The sequence below is a fragment of the Apis laboriosa genome, unplaced genomic scaffold (genome assembly GCF_014066325.1).
Source record: "Apis laboriosa isolate Shangri-la unplaced genomic scaffold, ASM1406632v1 scaffold14686_cov152, whole genome shotgun sequence".
In the NCBI taxonomy this organism is placed as follows: domain Eukaryota; kingdom Metazoa; phylum Arthropoda; class Insecta; order Hymenoptera; family Apidae; genus Apis; species Apis laboriosa.
In genome coordinates, this window is record NW_025221692.1 from 356,605 (window position 1) to 381,123 (window position 24,519).

General features: G+C 44.6%; 1 protein-coding gene across 3 annotated transcripts in view; it reads left to right on the plus strand.

Annotated features, from left to right (window-relative positions):
* LOC122710409 overlaps positions 1-24,519 on the plus strand; it is a 209,238-nt gene that overhangs the window by 38,222 nt on the left and 146,497 nt on the right. For all 3 annotated transcript variants that reach the window (XR_006345925.1, XM_043928249.1, XM_043928252.1), the window contains exon 3: positions 215-268. Coding sequence is in view for 2 of the 3 variants with exons in the window: in XM_043928249.1 (XP_043784184.1) it covers positions 215-268 (54 nt within the window). In the remaining variant the exon portion in view is untranslated. The remainder of the gene's footprint in view (positions 1-214; positions 269-24,519) is intronic.

The window sequence follows — 24,519 nt, forward strand, 5'->3', positions numbered from 1 at the left end:
CCGTGTAAAATTATCGAAATGATTGTATACTCGAATTCGTTCCGACACACGATATATGAAATCGAAACTTTGCCAATCTTTATCTAAAATTATAGAGTGTTACATATATATGTTCACGAGAGGATGCGATTAATTTGAATTGGATAAATTCAAGTGTATTTAATGAACGGATCTTAATCCTCGTTTTCACGTATTATTTTTATATCTGTTTCAGATACCAGATTCGAGGATCCAAGAGACCGTTTCAACGTCAGCGCGTAAGTCACATGTAATTTCCTCCTCTTCTTATTCCTTCGTTCATTGCGATTTTAATTTATTAAATCGCGTTGTAGAACACGTTTCACGTCTCGATAACGCATAATCTGTAAGCTCTATCCAGTGACATATTTCACGCTCGTTTAAGAATTAATGGCAAGGGTTGAACTTTCGTCGAGACGTTGAGAACCGCGCTCTGATTGGACCATCAGCGAAACGTTAACGCGGCGAGCGGACGCGAAACGAATAAAATTTTATAACGGAGATGATATCTGGCTGCAGTCACGGTAGATTAAGCGCGCGTGGGTCGAATAAGCTGGGCGCGATCGGGCGGCCGTGAAATTGAACTGTGCCGCGGAATAAAATTCGACGGGTTGGCCGCGATTAAAATCGATTGGTGTTTGATCGATGACACGGCTGACGAAAACCGGAGCCGGGTTGTGCCCCTCTAGTCGCTGAAACAACGGTTGTGCTTCTATCGACACGGAAAATCGTGGACGTCGCCAATAATCGCGGGACAATCGAGCGATTTAGAAACGTTAGATGTTAAAATTTCGAATTTCGAGGAACCGCGTGCAGTCGTAAGAATCCGTGGAAAAGAGAGATCTCGCCTCTGTTTTTTCCACTAATAGAAATGAGTAGCCACTTTTCTCCCGACTAAAAGTCCTCTGTATATGGCGGTATTTTTTTAAACACGACCCACGAGACTTGCGTAAAGTCGACTTTCCGTTCGCACACGGAGGGCTTTAAATACTAACCTCATCCCTCATCCCCTTGAAGAAGAAACTTTTCCAAAAACCGCGCCACGGTTTCACGTTTCGTTCTGCTCCTATTTGGGGCGGCAGCCGGTCGAACATCGGCGACAAATATTCGAGTTCTTGGTCCCGTATATTTACACAGCCGAATTTACGAATCCTTTGGAATCTGGAGGAGTAGAACTGGTCGAGAAGACGCGACGAATTATATGAAAAGACTCGGGTGGGTGTAGAAGAAGGTGGTCGAAGAAGGGCTCGAGAGAGCAGCATCCAAGGGCGAGCTATTGATAAAAGTGGTCGATCGCCACGATTAATTGCGGCCTCCAGACACGTGGAATCGCGATGGAGACTAGCTTCGTTAGCGAGAAGCTTTTCCTCCTCGGTTGGACGAATACGGAATGCCTGGACACTTTTTGTCCTCGCTCGTAAATTTATCGTACCTCGGCCTGGAGTATATTAACTGGCGAGTCTCCAACTAGCGACATGCCGGAGGATTTGTTGGATTTGATACGAGCAGGCCGCGGTTTCGTCTCGCGAATAGTTTGCGAGAGGGAGGAGGAGGAGGACCGTGGAGGAGCGGGACACCCTCTTGAGGTCACGGTTTTGGGCAGGGACAGGAGATATATTGTTCTTCCGCAGTCGGACTTCGCTTGAATTGCGTGTGTATAACGTATATATATATATATATATAAACGTAAATTAATGCTACGTTATGGTTTCCTGTATACGAAAAAGTTTATCGGAGGGATTTATTATGAGAAGATTATTTCAGAATCGAAGAATCTTTTATTCTTCGTCCTTCGTTCGATATTCGCTATCGATTCGTACTTTTGGAATATCAATGAAGATTAGAAATATCGCTTGTCTTTTGAATGGTCACGTGTTATCGAATTAAAAATAAGAAATCTGTAGGATTTCTCCAGGATTGAAATATTTCCAGTCTTATCTTCGTTTTTATCCGTGTGCGAGCTCGAAGGGTGGCAGAAAGGCGGGGCTTTCCACGCGTGTCAGAGGTACTCCGGAACACGTGGCTCTGCGCCCCGTGCAACATTGTGCAACATAATACGAGTCCTGCGAATCTCGTTCCCACTCTCGATCTTTCATCGAGATCAATCGATGATCTCGGATACAATCGTGCCTCGCCAATTGGGCTGTTGTCGTTACCTTTGCTCCTCCTCCTCCTCCTCCCTTCTTCGTTCTGATGAAGTTAGAAAAAGAAATAAAATTTACAACCCCCGTAACGAAATGGCCGATACGATTCCAACGAACGAGGCTCCACCCTCTTAAGCGACGCGTTAACGCGTTCAATTTTCACCCTCGTCGATCGATTTTCCAAGTTTTTTAATTAATTAGACGGTGGAGAGACAAGGAGCGAGAGAGAAGGGGGAGAGAGGGGCGGGGAGAAGCTTAACGAACGTCTGGGAAATATCTGGAAAAGCGGGGGAAGCCAAACAAAATTAACTTTTCACGGGGGTGGTTCGAGGCGGCGCACGTGGGCTACACGAGCCGATTCACGAGGAGCCGATGCTTAAGTAGCTCGCCCTTCCTCACCTGTGAAAACATCAAAGCTATCGGGAAAGGGTTTTCCGGCCAACCGTTTACCACCCTCTTCCGTTTAATAATCGATCTTCGCCTCCGCGCTTTTCACGGCCAATTATCCACTCTACCGGCAAACTTTCCCTTGTTCCTCCTCGGTCGAGGTGAATCAATGTTGGATCATCGAAATTGCCAAGATAAGTTAAACTCGCGTGAATCCTCGAGTTAACTCGATATCATCGGCCTCGTTTCAACCGAGATAATAAGATTTCTAGAGATATCGATTTTTTGCGGGCTGGATGATGAATAGAAATTTTCTTTCTTCGAGCAACGGAACGACAAAATTTCGGAGAAACAATTTCTTCAAAACTTCGGATCGATAATCTCGAACCGAGCGATAATTCTCTCGCGTTCTTTCTTCTTTCTTGCGTCCTCGATCGATACAGGAAAAAAAACTCGAATCTCTTCTCTCGATCCTCGAAAACTATTCTCGAGAAGTTTCGCGCCCTTTTCCAGACAAAAACGAACGCGGCGTTAAAATGGAATCAGGTTCGACCGTTTATTAAATTTCCGAAATGCGCGCAATATCCCGACAGCGAAAGGGTTGAAACGCGGACCCCCTCCCCCTGGCTAAAACGGCCAGGTGGGTAATATTGCCAACTTGTTCATACAGTTACGAACACGCGGTGCTGTTAATCACATCGAATTACAACACATGGAGCCAGTGCATTTTGAGATATGCGAATCTAGTTAGCCGACCGCTGGCGTTAACGCCCGTTGCGCTGGAAGAAGGAAAATGGGATAAATGGGCGGCCACGAATCGAATAATGCATAAACGATCGCGGTTCCCGGAAGATATTTCGCCCTCCCCCTGTTTACATGGAAAACGTTATGGGAAATCGGGCCCAGAATTTCAATGCTTGTTTACCGTTGCACCGAGATACAGCCTATCTTTATGACAGCCGTGGATCGTAACGCTGTTGTCGATTTGACCGCGATGGAAGTCGAGTCTCTCGCACACACAGGTCAGGAGGATTCATTTGGAAATTTATTTCGTCGATGGTTCAACTCTTTCGAAAAAGGCTTTCAACGTGTTAAGGGGAAAATAGACTGCCTTCACAATATATATATAATAAATATGTTAAATCGAATATACTTATGGATATACTTTGGGATGCTTTAAAGATCGCAGAAGATCTTACTTTACCGATTATCTTTGCGATTAGCTGAAGAAGAATTCGCACGATGGAATTATCCGAAAAATTCTATTTATTCGATGGATTTTGGATGGAAAAGACGTTACACGTTTAACGCGGTCGATAATGCGACCCTATTTTCTTCTTCTTTCTTTTTCGAACGTTCTCCGTTCCCACGAACATCTGCAACCACGGCGACACTCAATCGCACAAAGAGAGCGAAAGGATCGAGACACGGATATCCAACAATCGTGTACCGATCCAATCTCGGAACGAGGTAGATCCATTATATAAATATACGCGACGAAAAAGAAAAGAAAACAGAATCTCGTTGTTGCGCGGAAACCCTTTGGCCCGCTTTCCTCCGGACTGGAATCGTGTAGCTGTCTACACGCGCGAATACACTGCTTCCTCGACGGTTGGTCGGATATAACTCTATTAAACTTTGAAATATCCTCAAGGTATTGGGTGGCGCACAATGGTGGCGAAGGAACGCGTCTCCTCCTGTGTCGGCGGCCACCCTCTCCTGACCCACCCTCTTCCCCTTTTCAAAACAAACTGTCGCACACGTTTCACGTATAGGGAGACGCTTTTTAAAACGGCAATGAACTATGTTGCCGCGAGGGCAGAATCGAGTCGGGGTCCAAATAGGCTTGGAGCGAAGGGGGAGGAACGAAAATAAAAGGCGAAGGGAGAGAGGGAGAGGGAGGGACCAAATTGTCTTCAATGGTGTGCGAATTCTGAAACGCGTGTGTGCATAAACTCGTCGAATGAAAGCTCGACTACCTATCTACTTACCTACCTACCTATTCTACCCCTTTTCGTGTCAGGGGTTGCGCGATTTTATCTCTTTCATTCTTCCGACCGAAGGGGCCCCCTTCGCGAACGCGGTTCCTTACAGGCGAAGATTCAACGTGCGACACGTTGAGAAAGAATGAGAATAGTTGGGATGATAACGTCTCACGGCCGTCTTTCAACCCGACCCAAGGAAATCTCGAGACGAAAAGCAACCCTTCCCTCGTGCGTTGGCGATTTAACCGCTTAATCCGAACCACGTTTCCTCGAGTCGCACACCTGAACGTTTCTCTTTTCTTTTCTTCATCTACGGTTCCTTTCTTTTTCTTTTTTTCTTTTTCTTCTTTACGGTTCGAGCATATCTTTTCAATTCCTCCGCAGGCGACATCCGTCTCCCAGTTGTACCGAATATCACGATCGACGATTAGATCTCTCGTCTGATTAGTCCGGGGAAGTGCGTCAAGGGTTCGAGGAGGAGGGAGGGACGCATGCACGCACGCCTCACCCTTTCCAAAGCGACGGTCGAGGAGGAGATGGTCGGGGCCAGGTAAGGGAGAGGTTATTGTCGACAATTGGGGGGAGGGTCGTGCGACTGCGAGTTTAAAGGATCAAGGGTTAGAGGCTGTGATTCTGGATTCTAGAGGCCCTCGGGAATATCTTGGAGATCGAGCTTTACAGATGTTGATGCGATTTGCCGTAATCTTCTTCGATTCTCGAGACGATTGTGCTCGTTTCTTTTTTTTTTTTTTTTCTTTCTTTCTTTCATTGGGGGATGAGGATGACTTCTCTTCGGGAGGATCTTGTGCATGAGTCGGTGACAACAGGCATTATTGGTTCCCACGAATTATATTCGAGTCGTAGGAAAGGAGCTTAGAGTCGGAATTTCTGAAAAAAAGAAAAAAAAAAAAAAGGAAATGAATTCGAAGAAAAGTAAAGAGAAAAATCGAGAAACGTTGGAAGAAGTCTTGTGTGTGTGTGTTATATACGTCAAGGGAAAAGATTTACAAGAGAGGAAAGAGTTCTTGTTCTTGGTTCCGGGGAAAGAGAAAGAAACCCGTTTCGGGTTCCGTGTAACAATTGTAAACAAACGCGTTGCAATTGGAGCGGGCGCACAAAGCGGGAAGGAGGACAAGGAAGGAAAAAGTGGGGTGGAAAAACTGTTGGCGACTTTTGATTTCGCGACCAGGTCGAATACACCAGTTTCGCCAACATTTTTTCCCCCCCTCCCTTTTCTTTTTTACGTTGGGTAAATTCAAATTCCGTGCCCGCGAATATAAATACCATTTATTATTTCTTTCGTGCGCGATTTTCATCGTGCGAAAGAAGGCGCGTTTTGTTGCCGCCTTCCCTTCCCTTCCCTTCCCGTCCTTCCGCCTCTTTGATCCAATTTTCACTTCGGTCACAATGGAAAAAGAAGTTCTTAGGAAACAACGTTATTTCATTTCGAACAATCTCAACTCAAACTTGTATATATATATATATATATATATATATATAATGAAATTATTACGACGAATTACAAGTAGATTTTAAATTTCAGAATTTTCGTTTTCGGAAGAGAAAAGAAAATTCTTACTCTGATTTCTTTTTAATTAATCAATGATTAATCAATTAATGTTAAATATGCATAAGTATATTTTTAAAATGGTTTTATTTATGAGATGATCGATACGTATAAGAGTGGTTATGATATTTACTGAAAAAAAAAAAAACTAACATTTATCCGGTATAACTGGTGAAAAACATATGACGTTATTAATTTTCACGTAGCGTCGAATACGTGGAGAGGTCGGTCTCACATTCTTGTATAAATTTACACGCGTATCGTGTTGCTAATAGGCAATCATCGAGAGTGGGCGAGTCCCCCTCTCGTGCCGGGGGTGTATAAAATTTCACCGTGAGGCCGAAAGACAAATCAGGCGGAGAGAAGCCGCATGAACAGCGGCACGTATCATCGAAGGTTGTTGTAACCTGGGAGGGAGGGGGGTAGAATGGCTAAAAGGGGTCTGAATAATGCATGAACAGCGTTTCATTTTTCTATACCGGCGACCGATACAAAGTTTCTCTCCGTCCCGGAGGACCCAAAACAAGCTGCAATCTCCGCTCCGCTCGATGCTTTGTAATCCCTCTGATTTATGGCGTCAGATTTCGACCAAAAATGAACAGGGAAAGGAGGGAGGGAAGAAAGAAAGAAAGAAAGAAGAAAAAAATAGGAAGACACAGGTATACGAAACACAGCTGTGCAACGCGAAAAACGAGGAAGAAAATAATACGGAGGAGAAAAGTATAGTTGAAGAGGAGATAAGGTGGAACAGTAAAAGGAAGAGGGAACGGGATGGGAAAAGTGAGCTACGTCTGCTCGATGCTCGCGCACGATACGAATCCTTTCGTGGGGCGAGGGAAGGAAGGGTCCTGCTGCGAGATTATCGAGCCCTCTGCAGGGAATCCTCGATGACCTTGCGATTAGTATCGAAACCGGTGAATGGAGGAGGAGATTTCGGCCCACCGCCTACCGTGCCGAAAGGATACGAAGGGGGAAAGAACGAGAGAGAGAGAGAGAGAGAGAGAAAGAGAGAGGAAGCTTGGACGCGTCGCCCGGGCCGGCGTTTCCAGCCCCGGGACAGGTAAATCCTCTTTCGAGCAACATCGAAACGAATTATCGTAGTCCTGCCCTTGTAATAATACGGTTACAGATAAATGCTTTTAAGTTAAGCGCATTTGAAATTACTGCGCTCGACTCCCGCTCCAAAATATGCGGCCGACTACGCGACTAGACCTTGTTTCCGCTTCTTTCCGATTTCCTTCCTTCTTCCCCCTCCCCTCGCTTCTCTAATCTTCTACGAGTCAATCGTCGCGCTGTTTTTCATGGCAAATTTAACAACAAAAATTAACTTCGAGATAATTGGACGAGTTCGCTTCCGATCTTGTTTCCGCCAAATCCTCAAAAAATTCTCGAGACGAGGAGAATGAAATTCAACGCGCATTCACTTTCACATCGAACAATGAGAGGGAGGAGATAGAAGAGAAAAAGTGGAGGGACGTTGCAGCGTGGTTCTCGTGGCGGAAGGACGATGCTAAATTGAGCGTTTAATAAAGGCGACGCAGTTCGTTTTAATCCGGCCTTGATAAACGCGAACTTGGAAAAAGAGTAAAGCAAGAACGGCGGTAATAAACGGATTAGAGTGTACCGCGTATAATTGCGGTGGATAAACGGCGGCAATTAAAGGGATACACGGCGAGGACAGGGCGAGAGACGGCGTTAAGAACGTATTATTAAAGAAGTGGTAAACGGGTGACGCAATTAACCGGCATTTGCGTACCGGCTCGCGTCTCTAAATATTTGCAAAGAAATAATTACACTCGTGTTGATCATCCTTCCTTCCTTCCTTCCTTCTCTCGGAGGAAGATCGAATCGAGAAGGGTGGTCCGGGCCGGAGAAAGTGGACCACCCCTTCTCTTCTCCGTTCCCTCTTTCTCCCCTCCTCCCTCCTCTCGCTTTCGTTGCCTTCCTCCCCCTCCTCATCTCTCCCCGCCACGAATCGCCTGGATCGTCGGGATGAAGAGGTTATAAGGCAAGCGGCGCGGAACGATACGTCATTCGTTATAGCCTTTTTCGACGATCGATCTTTTTCTTTTTTTTTTTTTTTTTCTATCTCCGACCACGTAATAAATTTGGCAACAAATTGCGAGAAGCACAGCTTGCCTGCCTGCCTGCCTTTCTCGGTGGCGCGCGGTAACTTTCGAAGAGGAAGAGGAGGAGGGAGGGACGGGATGAGCCGTTGGCCACGGTTTAACCGGCACGTAAGAGGCAGACGTTCCTCCTCGCCGCGATTAATGGGCGAACCGGCGCAGATGACGGCATTAATGGAGGAGTAAGTGTTCTAAACTGACTCGATTTTTGCCCCGGAGACTCGCCGCGCAACAACCTCGGCCGAGATCATTCCTTTAACCGGGCACGTAACCACCTTGGGGGAAGATTGAACGACTTCTAACTCTCGTTTCTTCGCTCTTTTCCATCTTTTCTCTTTTCTCCATCCTTTCTTTTTTTTTTTTCTTTTCCCTTTTTCCCCCTTCTTTTTTTTTTTAGCGGCACCGTTGGAAATCAGCGCGTAGAGAGACGCGCGTGTTCCCGATGTTCGATTAATCTCGAGGTAACGAGCAATCTCGAGGAGCGAGGTTTTCGTATAATCGATCAACGAAAAGGGAGTACGTTAATTAGTCCTAGGGATGAACTGTATTATACTTGGAGAAATTGTTGTCGAGTCTTCGCACGCAGATTCTTCTACGCTTCGTCTTTTTATCGTGTCAAAATTGAGAAGCCTAGGTTTTTGTCGAAGAAGAAGAAACTCGAAACGAAAGCTCGTTCCAATTCCAAGGAAGATCAGGAAGACCACTTGATAAAATCTTATTAAAATCTTTTCGAAAAAAGGAGGAATTTCGTGATAATTATAATTCTCGATTATTCGACCAAGATTTTAAGAACCTTCGCATCGAGCACACTTATTATTCGTCCTAATATTCCTTGCAATACGTCTCTCTCGTACAAGGAACAATCCTCGTTTCCCTCGAACAATCTCGAATTCAATTCCGCGGGAATTTTAGCACGCGCACTCGGAGGATTCGAAACGGACAACGGCGAATACATACATTCGTTTCGGTATTCGTTGAATTCGTTCTTTTTCTTTTTCTTTATCCCCCAAGCAAAGCGATTCGTTAAACTTATTAAGACCCTATTAACGTTACGTTCACCCTCTCCACACCGTATAATAATAAGCCACGTAACCCCGTTGTTCCGGGGCATAAGTCGATTGTAACGAAGTGCACGCGCTAAAAAGCTGCTCGTAAAACGGGGCGAAACAATAAGAAATCTCACGACGCGAGCATTGTTCTTCCCGGAATCCCTTTCCGCCGTAATTAGCAACGTGACCGAGCCCCCCCTCCTCCCCCCTTACTTCCATTGTTCCTTTTCATATCGCGGATGATTAATGCCGGCTAATCATAACGATCGATCTCAAACCTCCGGGGAGAGTACATTTAATTCCCTTGGACTCGAAACCCCCCCTCCTCTCGAGAACCTTGGGCCGCATGCACCTTGCTCTTTATCGACTTCCGCCTGTTCTCCTCCTCCGCTTTTTACGCGCCCCCCTCCTCGTCCGCAATCGCGTCACCGATTGTATCGCGAAACTTGTTTACGAAACGATTCCATACGTTGAATTTCCGTGGATTTGATAATTCTTCTGGCAATCTGACAATGGTGGAAATTCTGTTTTCTGTAAGAAATGGTATGGAATGTGATGGAGTAATAGGGAAACAAGTAGAGAAGCATTTTTATTTATTTATTTTTGTTAAGTTCTTCCAGTGGAAGGATACGTTGAATGAATGAGTTTTGTAATTTTTATTAATTAATTAATCGCTCGTCTCGAGAGTAAATTCACGTTCACATCGTTGGAGATAACGCAGTTGGATAGAATGTGGAATATTTGAAGTTTGGGATAATAGAATATCGGGAGATTGTGGCTTGGTGTAATAGAAATAGAAGCACGATATCGGGTATATCCGTTTTAATTATTCGACTTGATCGTTGATTTAGATTTCTATTAATTCCGGGGGGATCCAACGCGAAAATCGAGGCAATTCGTTAAGCGGTCGATTCCGTAATGCGCCAAAACCGATTTAATATCATCATCGATGAGTCGATTCCGCCGCGCTCGAATTAATCGATCCGAATAAATCAACAACGCGGATTTGCCAAGGTATCCAACGATCACTACTCGAAGCGTCCGTGACGACTTGGACCGATTTTTGGATACGATGGACATCCTTTCTAATAAAGAATCACGAGAATAGTTCAATCGTTACCAAATCTGTATATAAAAATTAACTCGAAGCTCGAATTATTTAATTATTTTTTCGTTCAATCGATAAATATATCTCCCGACAACGAGAGGAGAAAATCGCAAAGGGAAGGGAAAAAGCGGGAGGAGTTTCATTTAACCGGAGAAATCGTGCGGGGAGGTGGTGGAGATGGGAAAGAAAGAAATAGATTTAAAAAGAAAAAGAGGGGCGATCGAGTACAAATTGCCCAGAATCGCGGCCCACCCCTCTCTTCCCCTCCCCGCCGTGTAATTGCATTTACGTAATTCGATTCTAAATCCTGGCAGCAGATTCACCGTCGTCGTAATTAATTCTCCTCCAACTAAATAGAGCATCGGGCATCGATCGGCCGCGTAACCGATCGTTATTACCGATCTCTGCATGTTACGCATACCGTGTTATTTATTGCCAATTAGGATTCTATCGTTCCTTACCCGGTTGCTTTCCAATGACGCTGTCGTGTCCGACGGGATGGCTGATCGCCGCCACGTAATTCCGCGACTTGGATAAAATCGAAACGGATTCGAAAGAGAGTTTCTCTCTCCTCGAGTGGATTCTCTTCGTTTCGTGAGAGAGGATACGCGTACGCGCGGATTACATAGGTGAAATACATAGGTGTAGGCGACTATGCCTCGGATCAAAGCATAAAGTAACGATTCTGTGCGATATTCTACCTTTTTTGAAACAAGGATCGAAGGAAGAGTGTGCTTTAAGGCACTTGGTTTAGACTCGCGTGTAAAGTTGAGCTTAAACAGTTGGAGGTGTAATCGTTATTACGTTCAGTTTCAATTATCTGTAGAAAAGAAAGAACGTTAATTCGTAAGAAAAGTTTTGGAATAGGGATGCAAATTTCATTTCAGAGGGATTATTTAATTTTTTTAATTTTATTATTTAGACGATGGGTTACGTATGTAGACCGCGCTGTAAAAAATTTATTGACCCGTATCGGTTTTTTCTCGAACTGATCTATATTCAATCGAGATTTTTCGAAGCATCGTTTAAAATATTTAAATTCGGCCAACAAAACGGCAGGAGCAACGAAAAAAAAAAAAAAAAAAAAAAAAAAAAAAAATACCTTGCTTGATTTCGACCGTGTAAAATTGCAGGATAGGATCGAGGAAGGATAGGATTCTCTTCTGCTGCAATCTCGCTGCAAGCTCGCAGTTGGATCGATACACTTTGTATCAGTATGCTGCCAGGTTCAATCCTGGCGCAATTAATAAAGCGGCGTCGTTAATAAATAACACCGAGATCCGAGAAGGGTGGATGGATATCGCGGTGGCCGTGATTTCCTTGTCGTGTCTCGTCACGGGTACAACAGGCCGATCCGGGGAAGAAAAATGACGGCAACAAATTGAAATTCTGGACGGGAAAACGAGGCGTATAATGGCGTATCGCCTGTTTCCATCCACCGATATAACGAATTAATAAACGAAACGCGTATTTTCGATGGTGCAGTCGATCGGTCTGGTCGTTTGTACCCTGTTAAAAATAGTCGAGCAAGACGGAACCAGTGACGGGATCGAGCGTATCGCGAGCAGGTTCAAGAAAAGATTCGAACTTCTCTCGAACAAATGAAAAAAATTCTTCGTTCGATCTTTGAATTTTCTTTCTCCAAGATAACTATTTTTATATACGATTCAATCGACGTTGTATCGGAAAATTATAATGGAAAAGTTGAAACAAAATTGTTTAAACCAATCCTTTTTTTATCGTGCTTCTATGTAACTTTTCAAAATTATTCGTAAGAAAATTATTCGATTATTACTTGTAAATACTTGATCATTGATCCCATCGCTGGAACACAGAAGGGCTTTATATAAAAACCAATTATACGCGGCAAACACGGTGAACCGAGAAATGCTTATTATCGTTGGTTGAAAAAAACGGGTTAATTACCGAACCATCCCGACAAGATTACCCACGGATTCGTTCCATAAAATTTACAAAATTTCCCCTGCTACACGCCCATTCCCCCCACTCGAAGATATTTCGACGTTGGCGCGGCTAAAATATCAATAAAGCCAGAACGAATGGGCGAGAGGAAAAAATGAGGAAAGCGATGAAAACGGCGAAGCAACCGTGATAAAAGTGGACACATGTCTCTTCCCTTATTGCTACAGGCTTTCGACTGTTCTTTTTTTTATTATCAGCTACCATTCCGTCGTTGATCGTTAAATACGACTAATAAATCGCTTTCTTCGGTGAAAAAGACGCTTCGTCGAACCAACGACTTTCTTCACCTTTCTTCGAATCGAATTCGAGTAACTGAAGGTTAAGAAGAAAGATCGATCCATCGATTCTCAGAAGTTTTGCTAGTTTTGCCAAGTTTACGAGACCACTGTGAAACGAAATCGACGAATATAATTTATAATAAGAAGGGTACCGCAATCATCTATGAGAAGAGAGAGCGGCAGAAACGTTTACCAATAGCATGTTTCATGGGCCGCTAATGACACCATGAATATGTATACGCTCGTCGTGGGGTGGAACGAGAGCGAGAGTGTGTGTACACAGGGTGTCCTCTCTCGAAGAGGAGGAGAAAAATAGAGAGGCGAAGCTCTCTCCATTTCTCGAATATAAAAAAGAAAAAGAATCGACCATTATTCGTTTCATTTCGCGCTACCAAAAAATCGCGTATCGTCACCTGGATAAACCGAATCGAATTTATAATTGTTGTGCGATAAATATTTATCCGAAGGCGATCGTCCGATTATATATAGACACGATTAGAACGAGATTTACCCGTGTAATAACGAGGTGTATTCACGAGAAATTTGTTTCCCAGGAATAGCCAGGATTTAATCCTTGATACCTACGTCTAGGACAAACAAGCCCAAGGGGGTTGGGACGAACACCGTGGTAAGTCGCGAGCGGGCAAAAATTAGGGAGAAACCTCAAAGCGACCGCTGGCCAAAGAGCGAGTTTGGAACCGGAAGGGCTTCTCGAGTTGAAATTAAAGCGGGCCCGGAGCAAACGACACACCGTGTAGATAGACAGAGAGTCCGGGGAGATTAAGGGACGGGGGCATCGCTCGGAGCCACGGTCAGAAGGAGCTGAAGAGAATGACGAGGAAATGGGCGTGTCCTTTCTCCGCTGTAAAACAAACAAGACCCGTTAATGATGCGAGCTGCCTAGTTAGACGCAGGCCCGACACCGTACCCATAACACCGCTCCTTTGCATAGGAATTCGTTTCACGTCATTCACGTGCATTCTTAATACACCGCCCGAGGGGTTTCGGTTTATAGAGGCCGACAGAGTCCGCTCGCAACCTCGTCGCTATTCCTGGCCTGGTTATTAACTGGATTTCGCTCCTCCCGCGATCGAAGCTTTAGCGATTTTCTCCCTGGACGAGAATTATAACGCGTGTTCACTCCGTACAAGAAATGCCAATGGGAATAAATCTCTTGTTGGGAGAGGGAAGTTCGTTAAATGAGAGAGATAGAAATTATTGGATTGTGTCGTGAACGTTCGTTTTGAAGCAAGCTTCGTTTTCATTTTTCTTGGATATTCGATAAATTTTTTTTAAGAAACATTTCGCATAAATTATTTCTTTTTAAAAACTTTTTAAAATTATCTCGGTCGATCTACTATTTTTCAATCGTTGGAAGATTAAACGAGTAATGGTTTAAAAATTATTCGCAATAATCGCCACAGTTGAAATAATTCGCAACACGTTTTCGCAATTTGCACGGTTATCACGGTACATAGCAGTATAAAGGGATGGAGAAGGGAACTCGATCAGCGAAGAAACTCGTACGGGCAAAATTCCGTGTATTTTCTGTAACAAACTGCTTTGCTATCTCGACTCGAAATCAATCGATGCGTACTCCAACTCGCCGAAGGCCTCGCCCAAGGTGGTTTAACGGTTGGTTTCAACGTGGCTTCGTTGCCTCTCGATTCATCCACGACGCGTGTGCGCCTTCCACGGAAAGGTTCGTGGGGATCTCGTCGAGGACGTTTGGTTCTTCTCGTGGTTTTCGAAAATTAAATAACACCCCCCTCCTCGATCAACAAGCCGCATCGAAGCCGTGGTCATGGAATTATTTTAACGGTGGCGAGAAGGCGGTGTCCGTGGGAGGCTAATGGAAGCGGAAGTTGGCCGGGTGAATCGCGTCTCTCTGCCTGCGATCGTCAAACAATTGCGGTTCCCGTAACTAGTTTGCGTCTAATTACACCAATATCGCTGTGTAGATTACTACTATTGTTTGGCGTTCGCGTGGAACGCAATGTTCCTTCGTTTACTTTGCAAATGGTTATGGCCGTTGAAGATCGGGTAATGGGCCAGGATCTCAGAATTTATACCTGGCGGGGAGTAATCGGGAGACGGTGTAATCCTCTCTTCCGAGGAATTCGCTTCGACTTTATCATCGAATTATTAATAATACGATCGAGGAATATATTTATTTTTCCAAGTCACGATACGCGAAACCGGATTTCAATCACCGGAATTGGCGTTAAAATTTATTTTTTGCTTCGACAGAATAGCATCATCGTTGAATTAATAACTCTCTCGGAATATTTATCTCGCAAACTCATGCCGAGAATCTCTTTCATTTCACTGTTAAGGAGGATTCATCGTCAACGTGCTTGGAACATAATTAATTTCTTCTAAAAAAAATATATATATATATATATTCCCTCGACGGGTGAAAGGATAAATAACGAGAACAAGGAAAACGTGTGCGGTTGAAATAATTTAAACGAGCCGTTCCAACGAGGAAGAAGCTCGTCAGGTGACCATGGGCTCCGAATCGCAGTCGCGCCTATTTATTACCATAGTTTCTTATCGATTACCATATTCCCTCCATAAATTCCGATTACGAGAGCGTATCGTAAATCCTGGGAAAATTAAACCTGAGCGCACCTTCCACCAATTTATGTAATCGAGCGTACCGAGTGGTCGTTCACCAACCTCTTCTTAATATTCGCTGATAAGACGCCACTGATAACACGCTTGATCGCCAACGTATCGTCGACGTTTCACGGCCGATCGACACGCACCGCCGGAACTTCGCTCCGTGTCCTCCTCCGATCGAGATTCGCAAATTAATTGTCGCGGATCGGACCCCGTTCGAGGCTGTCTTCAGGGGGGAGGGATCGCTTCCTATCCACGATATATCGCAGGATGGAATGCAATGGGAAGAGGAAGAGAAAAGAGAAAGATCGAGAGATTACTTTCGAAGGATATTATTAAAGTGATTTTTTCGAATTCTTATATTTATAGAATCACCTTCCAATGATATTTAATATTTATTACTCAATCTCGCTCGAAGATTACTTTAATCACTTATTTTTTTCACGAGGATAACATTTATATAACATGCTCGGTTATACATCCAAGAGATTTCTCTTTCCACGTGGCTAATACGCTTCTAAAAATTCGTAGCTATTAGCTTCGCGTGCATAATTAGTGCCAAGCAAAACAACGATTACTCGGGCGCAATTACCCACGAATGACGCACACATGTCGGGAGTGGCAAACTAAGTGCGAAACGAACATAGAGAGAGAGAGAGAGGGCACGAATCGAGACTCGTTAGTTACAGATTCGCGAAACTGGATTAACCGACTAATTGTCTTGGCAGAAATCTCTCTCGGCCTTCGGTCCAGCTCTCGGGTACACACGGCAGCGGGGGCAGTGCCCCGTTGTTGAACTCGAGCCGAACAAAGGCCGTCCAGAGGCGATCGTAATAATCCGAACTATGCGTTTCATTGGTCGTGTAAATTCGCCGTAACACCGTGTACCAACACCCTTCCATCCTCGCCCCTAATTGCGAGAACACCCCCGTCTTTCTATTTAACTCTCGTTCCATCCCCGTGAAAGGGTGAATGGACAGAAACGGGTGGTAAATCCTTCCGAGTTTTGTATTTTATTTAATAACGCGTGTCTTCGTGGCATCTGCCGGCAAAAACGCGCGCATTTTTCCACCCTCGTTACCCCCTTACCGATTATTTTCCACGATAAGTTTTGATGACGGGACCCCGTCACGTTTCGCTGACGAGTGCATACGCACGAGGATGGGGTTTAATGAGAACGACGGTTCCGGATTTCGTTGGTTTAAAATTAGTATTTTCTTTTTTTTTTTTTGTTGTTTTCTCTCGTTTCTTTCTCTCCCTTCCTTCCTTGCGCTTGCGTTTTTATATAATACGCGAGACACGACGCGTGCTAGGGGATGTTTTTCGCGGAAATTTTGTATTCCCTTTGTGATTCCACCGCGATAATTTCAAAGTTCTTCCCGGGGTGGGGAAATTGCAAAGATAGGACTAATTAACCCGACCGTCAAAAACCTGACCTAATCTAATCTACCCTCCAACCCTCGAAAGAATAAAAACTCGGGCTGGAATTCTTGGAAATTGGCTCGCGGATAAAGGCGGACTTTTTCTTTCTTTTTGATTCGTGAAATTTATCTACGCCGGTCTAATCGTTAGAAGGGAGGGGGAAGGAGAAGCTAGAAAAGGGTTGTTTAATGAGGCGCGCTGTAGTAGCCTCTCTCTCGATTTCTCTTAGGCCCATAACACCTCGTGGGTCTCGATCCCGTTTTATGGAAGAGAGGCTAGCTCCCCCCTCCCCCCTCCTTTTTTTTGCCGCTCCTCTTCCTCCTCTTCTATTTTCGTTATCGCGGCACCAGGAACCGCTGTCAACGCTGACAAATTACGGCCGGACGCCTCGCCGCACTTTCCAAGAACGGATATTCATAAAACGACTTCGCCACACCCATCTTCCACCGATGGAATTTACGAATTACTTTTTCATCAACGGTCGTTTCCACTCTCGGACGACGATCTCCTCGTTCTTCGGACGGACGACAGACCCGTTCTCCTTCTCTCTCGTCGGGACGAGCATGCGCCAATTGGACGGTGGAGGATCGATGTGCACGCGTGTCGTAACGAGGCATCGTGTCCCGAACGTGAGTGGCGGATCATTGATTGTTCAAAGGATCATCGTTTAGTATGCAGGATCCAGCCCTGTGGCAGCCAGCTAGAGGTGTATGTACATCTGCTTAAATCCGGCTTACCGATGTCGCCCCCTCCCCTCCGTGATTGGGCGAGGAAATATTCGTTGGCGGACGAAAATGAAAAACTTTTGATCCTCGAGATCTTTAATTAATATTTCTTTCGAAGAAGAAGGGAGAGAAGGAAGAGCACGCGAAGGAGCCACATCCTCCTGGCTCGTTGACGAACGAACGAACGAACGAACGAACGAACGAACGAACGAACGAACGAGGAGAGATTATACAGGGTGATTTGCTCTCGAGGTGAATTTTTTCGCGCCTCGAAGATGATAAGCATGCTCGATTTGCTCGAGAATTATTCCAACGACGGAGGGAATGGTGTTGGATAACCGGGAATTTATAGTGTTTTCATCGAGTGGGAAGTTGGAACGAGCCAAGTTGCATGTCTGTAATAAAGTAAAACGGGAGCAGATATAAAAGGGGTTGATGAAGGAGATGGGGAGGGGGAGGTTGCGGATGAAAATGAGAGGAATTTGTTTCGCGTAATTGCGTATTAGAACTTTCTAAACGTTCTCCCCGTATTTTACACGGGTTATAATCATCGTTTCGATGAAGATATTTCCATTTTTTTTTTTTTTTTACCTCGTTTATCTTCTCTACGGTTGTTGGACATTGGTCAAAAAAGATGTTGGATCTTCGCGATCCAAATTGCGTGGAAGAATCAGATGTAAATTCGAAGGAAATTATGCTTTTATCGATATCTCCAATCTATAACGCGGGAGAGATTTCGCGTTAAAAAATTAAAAAATAAAATTCCATCGATATTCTTCTTTTATACTTCTTCAGATACTGGTATATTCAGATTTCTTTTCGATCGAATTTTTTCTCCGGCTAAAAAATTCCTCCTGTTTTTTATCTCCAAATTTTTTTTAATCGCGTCGCATGATTGTTTTTTATCCTCGTTCTTTAATTTTTACGCACGAAAATATTCGTACGGAAATATAAATATAAATACGAATCTATCCTTCGTTCCATTTCGATTCTAAAATCAAAACAAAACAAAATTCGTCTGTTACGATATTACAACGATATAAACACTCCCCACTCGTTTTCACCTCCAAGCGAATTTGTTATTGTCGAGTCGAATCGACGAGTCCTCGCTCGACTTTCGGGCACAGTCTCGTGCCACGAGGCGCGAGGAACGGTTCGATTGTTAATTAACGGGCGAAAAACCGTGGGGAGAGGGGGAAGGGAAAAAAAGAAGAAAGGAAGAAGCGACGACGATTCGACGGATGCGGGACGGGAATCGGTGGTCGAATCGCCAGGAAAATCGATAATAACACGGTGCACGATGCGTGGGGGAGGAGAGCCGACATCAAAGGGTGGCGAAGAAGGATTCAAATTCGCAATCAACGCGGGGCGAAATGACCGTACGCGTTACGCGGACGCGCGGATGAATCGCTTCTGTATCGAGCCCGTTTCACACGCCTAGGCCGCCTTTATATTCGCTGTATCTCTCGCATAGAGAAAACCCACCCGTTCCACCAAACTCCCCTAATTCCACGTCAGAGGAGTTTAATTCGCGCTTAAGTTCTTCGTGACGCGAATATCACCGGACCGCCACCATCACCGTCGTCGTCGTCGTCGTCGTCGTCGTCGTCGTCGTCGTCTCGTTTTCGAAAACTCGAAGATAGTTTACGAAAACGAGGCTGTTCCTCTCCGACGTAATCGAGATCGGGAACGAACAAGTGTCAGCTTCCAATTAAGCGTTCATCTTATTTTATTCTTTCACCGGGGAGGAAGAAGGGATCTTTGAAAGACTATCCTCAAAGAGACGTTTCGAGGGATAAAATTTTTCCAAACTAGACGTCTTTCACGAACGTACACTCTCTCGATACACCTTTATACAGTATATATTCCTTTCGTTTTTTTTTTTTCTCCTTTTCCTTTTTCTTAACTTCCGCTGAAAGACTCTTACTCTTCGTCGCCTCCTTGTTCATCGAGCGGTAGTCAAATTCTCTTTCTCGAGCAAAAATTCTCGAGAGACCTCTCTCCCTTCCTCTCTCTCTCTCCCTTTCTGTCTTTGTCTCTGTCTCACTCTCTCGATAAAGTCAATCCGGAGTGAATGGTCGATTATCGCGGAATTTTGCGGCCGGTTAAAGCGGAAAATCGCGGTAAACATCGTGATTTCGATCGGTAGGAGAAAAGGTAGGGAGAGGAGGGGGGGGAGGGGCACGCGATAAATTGGAGTCGTTAGACGGAAACACGAATTTGCGTTTCCGGCCTGCCACGTTTTCCCAACCGTACTTTCGCAACTTTCTCGTCTCTCGTCTGGCGCGTCGCATCAATCACGATCGTTATCGTGCCGCGAAATTGTGCCGGCCTGCCTTTGGAACGGGCTCGCGGAAATTCTCGCACTCGTGTTGATAAATCGCGTCCAACACGAGTCGGCTGATCGATTCCGCCAACCTGTTTTCTGCGCCCGATCCGGAAGTGTCTAGCCCCGGAGAAATACAAGGGAGGAAGAGGGGGTCCAGATAAACGAGAATTCAGATTTTCCATCCTTCTTTGTTAATTTTTTTGGTCGGAGGGGAAATTCGATGGATTGTGTAATAAAAGATTGGAATTGTTGTGAATTGTTATTTGGTTTCGAACAGTGCTCGATATTCGAATCAACGAGAAATTGTCGTTGGGTGCAAGAAGAAGGACAATCGTTTGGCTTAACGTTGACTCAATTGAAACGAAGGTAGAATCTGATTAAACATTTTAAACTAAAAAAAAGTGCATCCTTGTCCAACGGTACAATTACAATTCCATCGAATCTTTTCAACTCACGAATTCTCTCCTTACATCGACTCTCGATCTGCATATTGCGAACGAAAGCCACGAGATTTTAACTTTCGAAAAGAAATACGATAATTTCCGCGATATCCCAAGCTCACTTGCTCCATTAATCCAATACAAAAATGAGAATTCGACGGTGGCGTGGTTGTTGGTTTCCGCCAACAGGTGTCGAACGATAATTGAACGGAACGGTAGAGCGCACTAGAGATGCGTTTCGAAGATTATAGAAGATGCAGATGTTTCGATTGGGACGAAAAGAGAGCGCGTGGATGATCGAGAGGGATGAAGGCTGCTGCTGGAACGTCGAAAAAAAAAAGAAGAGGAGAAGGAAAAAATGGGCGTGTGCGTTAGACGAGCAAAAGGAATACGAGAAGATCGGTTGCTCGGTGGTTGGAAAGGTGAGAGGACTACGGCACAGGTAGAGAAGGAAGATGAGCCACGGGGAGAGACACGTGGAGCGAGAAGGGGAGGGAGAAGAAGATGGAAGGAGGAGGAGCAACACGGCCCTCGGACGACCTAATGAGCTCTCCGAGCCCCGGACTAAAATAATTATAGAAATTTCCTGCCGATGAACGAACCACCTTAAGAAAGATTGCCTCCCATTAATAAGCCACGAACGGTATTTGCCTCCAGAATTATAATCAGCTCGCCGTCCGTATAACAGGCCGCTCGTCTTTCCGTGAAACTCGCGCGGTTGTCGTGGAGGGATCGACAAGATGACGGGATGAATTTGGTTCGGATTAATAGATTTGGTTTGGAGCGAAGAGGGAAGGAGAAAAGTATATTTTCTTCCGTTGCTCTTCTGCTCGGTTGTGTATACTCGAAGCGAAGGGAGGATGTTAAATAATAATTAAACGCGATAATAAAAATTAAAAAGATGTGGATATTGATTTTTGACAGATGTACAAGGGAAAACGGTAACGAAATTTAATAAAAATGTGTAAATAAGTTCGATACACTGGATCGGTTGATAATACAAAAATCGGTGGACGAGAAAATTAACGTTCGTATATTTCTGGAAATGCTTCCTCTGATAGATAGATGGATCGAACGACGAGTGGTTTTACGGGTGGTAAAAAAAGAAACTTGGAAGAAGAACGGTGAAATAGCTTAAAGGAATATTAAATTGCGAGGAAGTAAAAGTATCCAGTGTCGGGAGGAAGTAGTTTGTTGGAATAAGAAGGGAAAAAGAGGGGTGGTTCTTCTCTCGGGTCGTAGTAGATTCGTGGATGGACCAGATTTCCAAGATTCTTATCGCTGCTTTTCATCTCGAATTACTTTGAAACTTGCGTAAACTTGAAATAGATCGAATGTATCGATTCGTTCTCGGCGCGATAAATTGTTGAAATTTCAAAGTGAACGGGATGGGGGGAGGGAGAAGGAAAAAAAGAACAACGACACGAGAAATGGGGAAAATGAAAAATTCGATATAAAACTCGGGCGGATTTTTTAATCGCGTTAAAATCGGCGTTAATAGAGCGCGATTCGAGGGGAGGGAAATGAAAAGGTCGCAATTACGAGATGAGTGGGCAGATTTTTGGCTGTAATTAATTACCGCGCCGGTTTATTTATCCGCGGCAGCGCGATAATTTTCTCCCGACAATTTATCGAAATCCCGCCGATAAATACCGGCCTTCTCGATTAATCGAGCCGACACGTTCGCTCAGGCGTCGCGCGATTAAATATTTTTCCTAATTGATACTCTTCTCGAGAGAGAGAGAGAGAGATAATCGGCGGGGAATTTGACATCTCGGGTCAGAAATTCTAATTGCGAAAATCAACCGTGTTTGATATTTGTTCAACGAAACTTGGAATCATTTCCTTACCCCCTTGCCCTGATCTTTAATCCGGTCGAGCTAAAACAAACGCAGCCTCCAATTTATTCCTCTCGAACCGAGAATCACCGCAAACTCCACCCTTCTCGCTACCCAATCGTCTAATCTGCCTCTCCATTACCTATCCATCCATATTTAGCGACTTACCCTTCCTCTATGTATCTCGTCTACATAGAACACGTCTACGCTATACATATAATGGAGATTCTAGAGATCGAGACAAACGTAAAAGTTATTATACAATAAAGAATATTTATATTTTGATATCCTGTGAAACAATTGTAATATCAACGCTCGTACGTAGACCATAGCGTATAAGAAAATTAAATACCTGCAAAAACTGTTCCTTTCTTGGAAATAGAAGGAAACACGCGACGTGTATATTTATAAACACTTTTTCATATTGATCAACTTTTACGTTTGTTTCTAAAGTCGTTCTGAAAAGTATCCTACGAAAATATGTACGAATATTTACAACGCGATTCGTTTCGAAGAAAATAAAATACTTGAACGCCTTATTCAAATTTCGTTCGACAATCTGGAAGGGTTAATGATTCGCGAGGGACTTTGATGAAAGTGGGAGCGCGACGAACAAGTGGAGGGGGGTTAAGCGTATCGATTGTCGGCGAGATCATTTTTCATTGGCGAGGCGAGAAATCGGGCTGCTCGAGACGTGGAAAAGATTCGCGAGACGCGTGTTGGTCCCTCCGATTTGCATATGAAAGCCACGGTTTTCTGGCCAGCATCGACTCTCTCTTTTTCTCTCTCGATTGGTTCTCTCTCGGTTCGAGAGGATTCCTCTCCTTTTCGCCGCGAAGGAAGACGATGGCGGTGTTGTCTAGGCAGGTTTCGCGTGGTGAACAACGAGGGAGCGCTCGATGGCTGTACCTCTTCTCGAGAGGCTGAAAAAGGAGACGGTGGAATTCTTGGGATAGAGCGCGTTTGCCTAGCGGCGCCATTTGCATGTGCAACTGGATGTTGGAACGATGCTCTCGGTGTCGTTTGATGTCGATTCTTGGGGATTGCGCGAGATCTCCTCGCGTTCCACCGAGTTTTGTAATACGAATGCGAAGGTGGCGCGTACTGGATAAGGATCGGTAGAATTTGAGAATGGAATAAAGCAAAAAGCATTTCTCAAGTGGATATTTTTTCGGGATTCAAAGAGGACTCGCCGAGGCTGACTTTGAATAATAAACGGGTGGGATAGAACTACGTGGCTTTTTGTATCTATCCATCTAATTTATATTTCAAGAAGGAAAGAGGAAGAGATTCTTAGAATAAAAGTTGCGTATATCTGGTCGAGAGGAAGTAGGAAGTCGAACGGGATGGGATGACGATCACTTTCAAAGGAGAGGGTTTTCGATGTTTCTTTCGAACCACAGCGAATAAATTTATCTTCGATGCACCTGAAAAGAGGGGGTGGAAACTTGGGAGGAGGATGGCAAAGGAAGTGGGTCACCAAGTTTCTCGAAACGAAGGGTGGCGAAGCAATCGCCGAGTCAGAGTCCACAAAAATTATTTCGATACTTTGCGCTTAGATTCTCCTCTCCTCTCCTCTTCTCTCTTTTTCTTTACTTTTCGGATAAATATTACACGCGCTAGATAATTGGCCCGAAAGTAACCAGATGGAGATTAAGATCGAACTGCACGCGATCAAGAGGAGGAGGAAAAACAAGAAGAGAAGGTTCCTCTTCTTCTCGAGAAGAAGAAGAAGAAATGATTCTTAAAGAGAGAAAGAAGGAAAACGAAAGAGAAACAAAAGGTAGAGAAGAGGAGAGATTTTGACGAAGGAAGAAAAATGTATAGAAGAAAGTTTTTACTTCGAGGAGGAAGAAAAGGGACGAGGGAGGGAAAAAAAAGGAAAAGAGTAGAAGAAACGTTGATTCGAAGTAAAGAGGGAGAAGAATAGACTCGTCTTTTTGTTTCTTCCCCTCCGCCTCGAAAAAAAGAAAGACGAGATAAAGAAGGATCGTTGGCGGCTCAATAAGGGTTGAAAAAAAACGAGAAGATGGTCGGGCGTAAACGCGATTTAACGGTGTTACATAGTCAGAATACACCGTTGTCCCGGGGTACAATGCCGCGTAATTTCTCGTAATAGGTCGGTGGAACGGCGTAAACGGCGTGATCTATGGCTCCTCGTGGAAGGCTGACGCTCGTCGCCGACTCGCGAATCGATTAAACGCGCCTGTTTTGCCACGCGCACGCCTCGTTTCACGCGTCGTAACGAAGCACGGTTCGCGCCAAGAATCGGTGATATATCTCTCCACATTTTTAAGAGTTTCTCCGTGGAATCGCGTCACGGAGAAAAACCCCCGTGCGTCGTCGATCTCTTATTCATCTCGAGAAAGGGATAAGCAATCTCCAATCTTACTTATTTACTCACTCACGTTTTCTTGTTTCCACGAGAAAGAAATCCTCTAAGATTCTTCGTTTTCATTCTCCTTCCTCCTCCTCCTCCACTCGTGCTCCGTTCT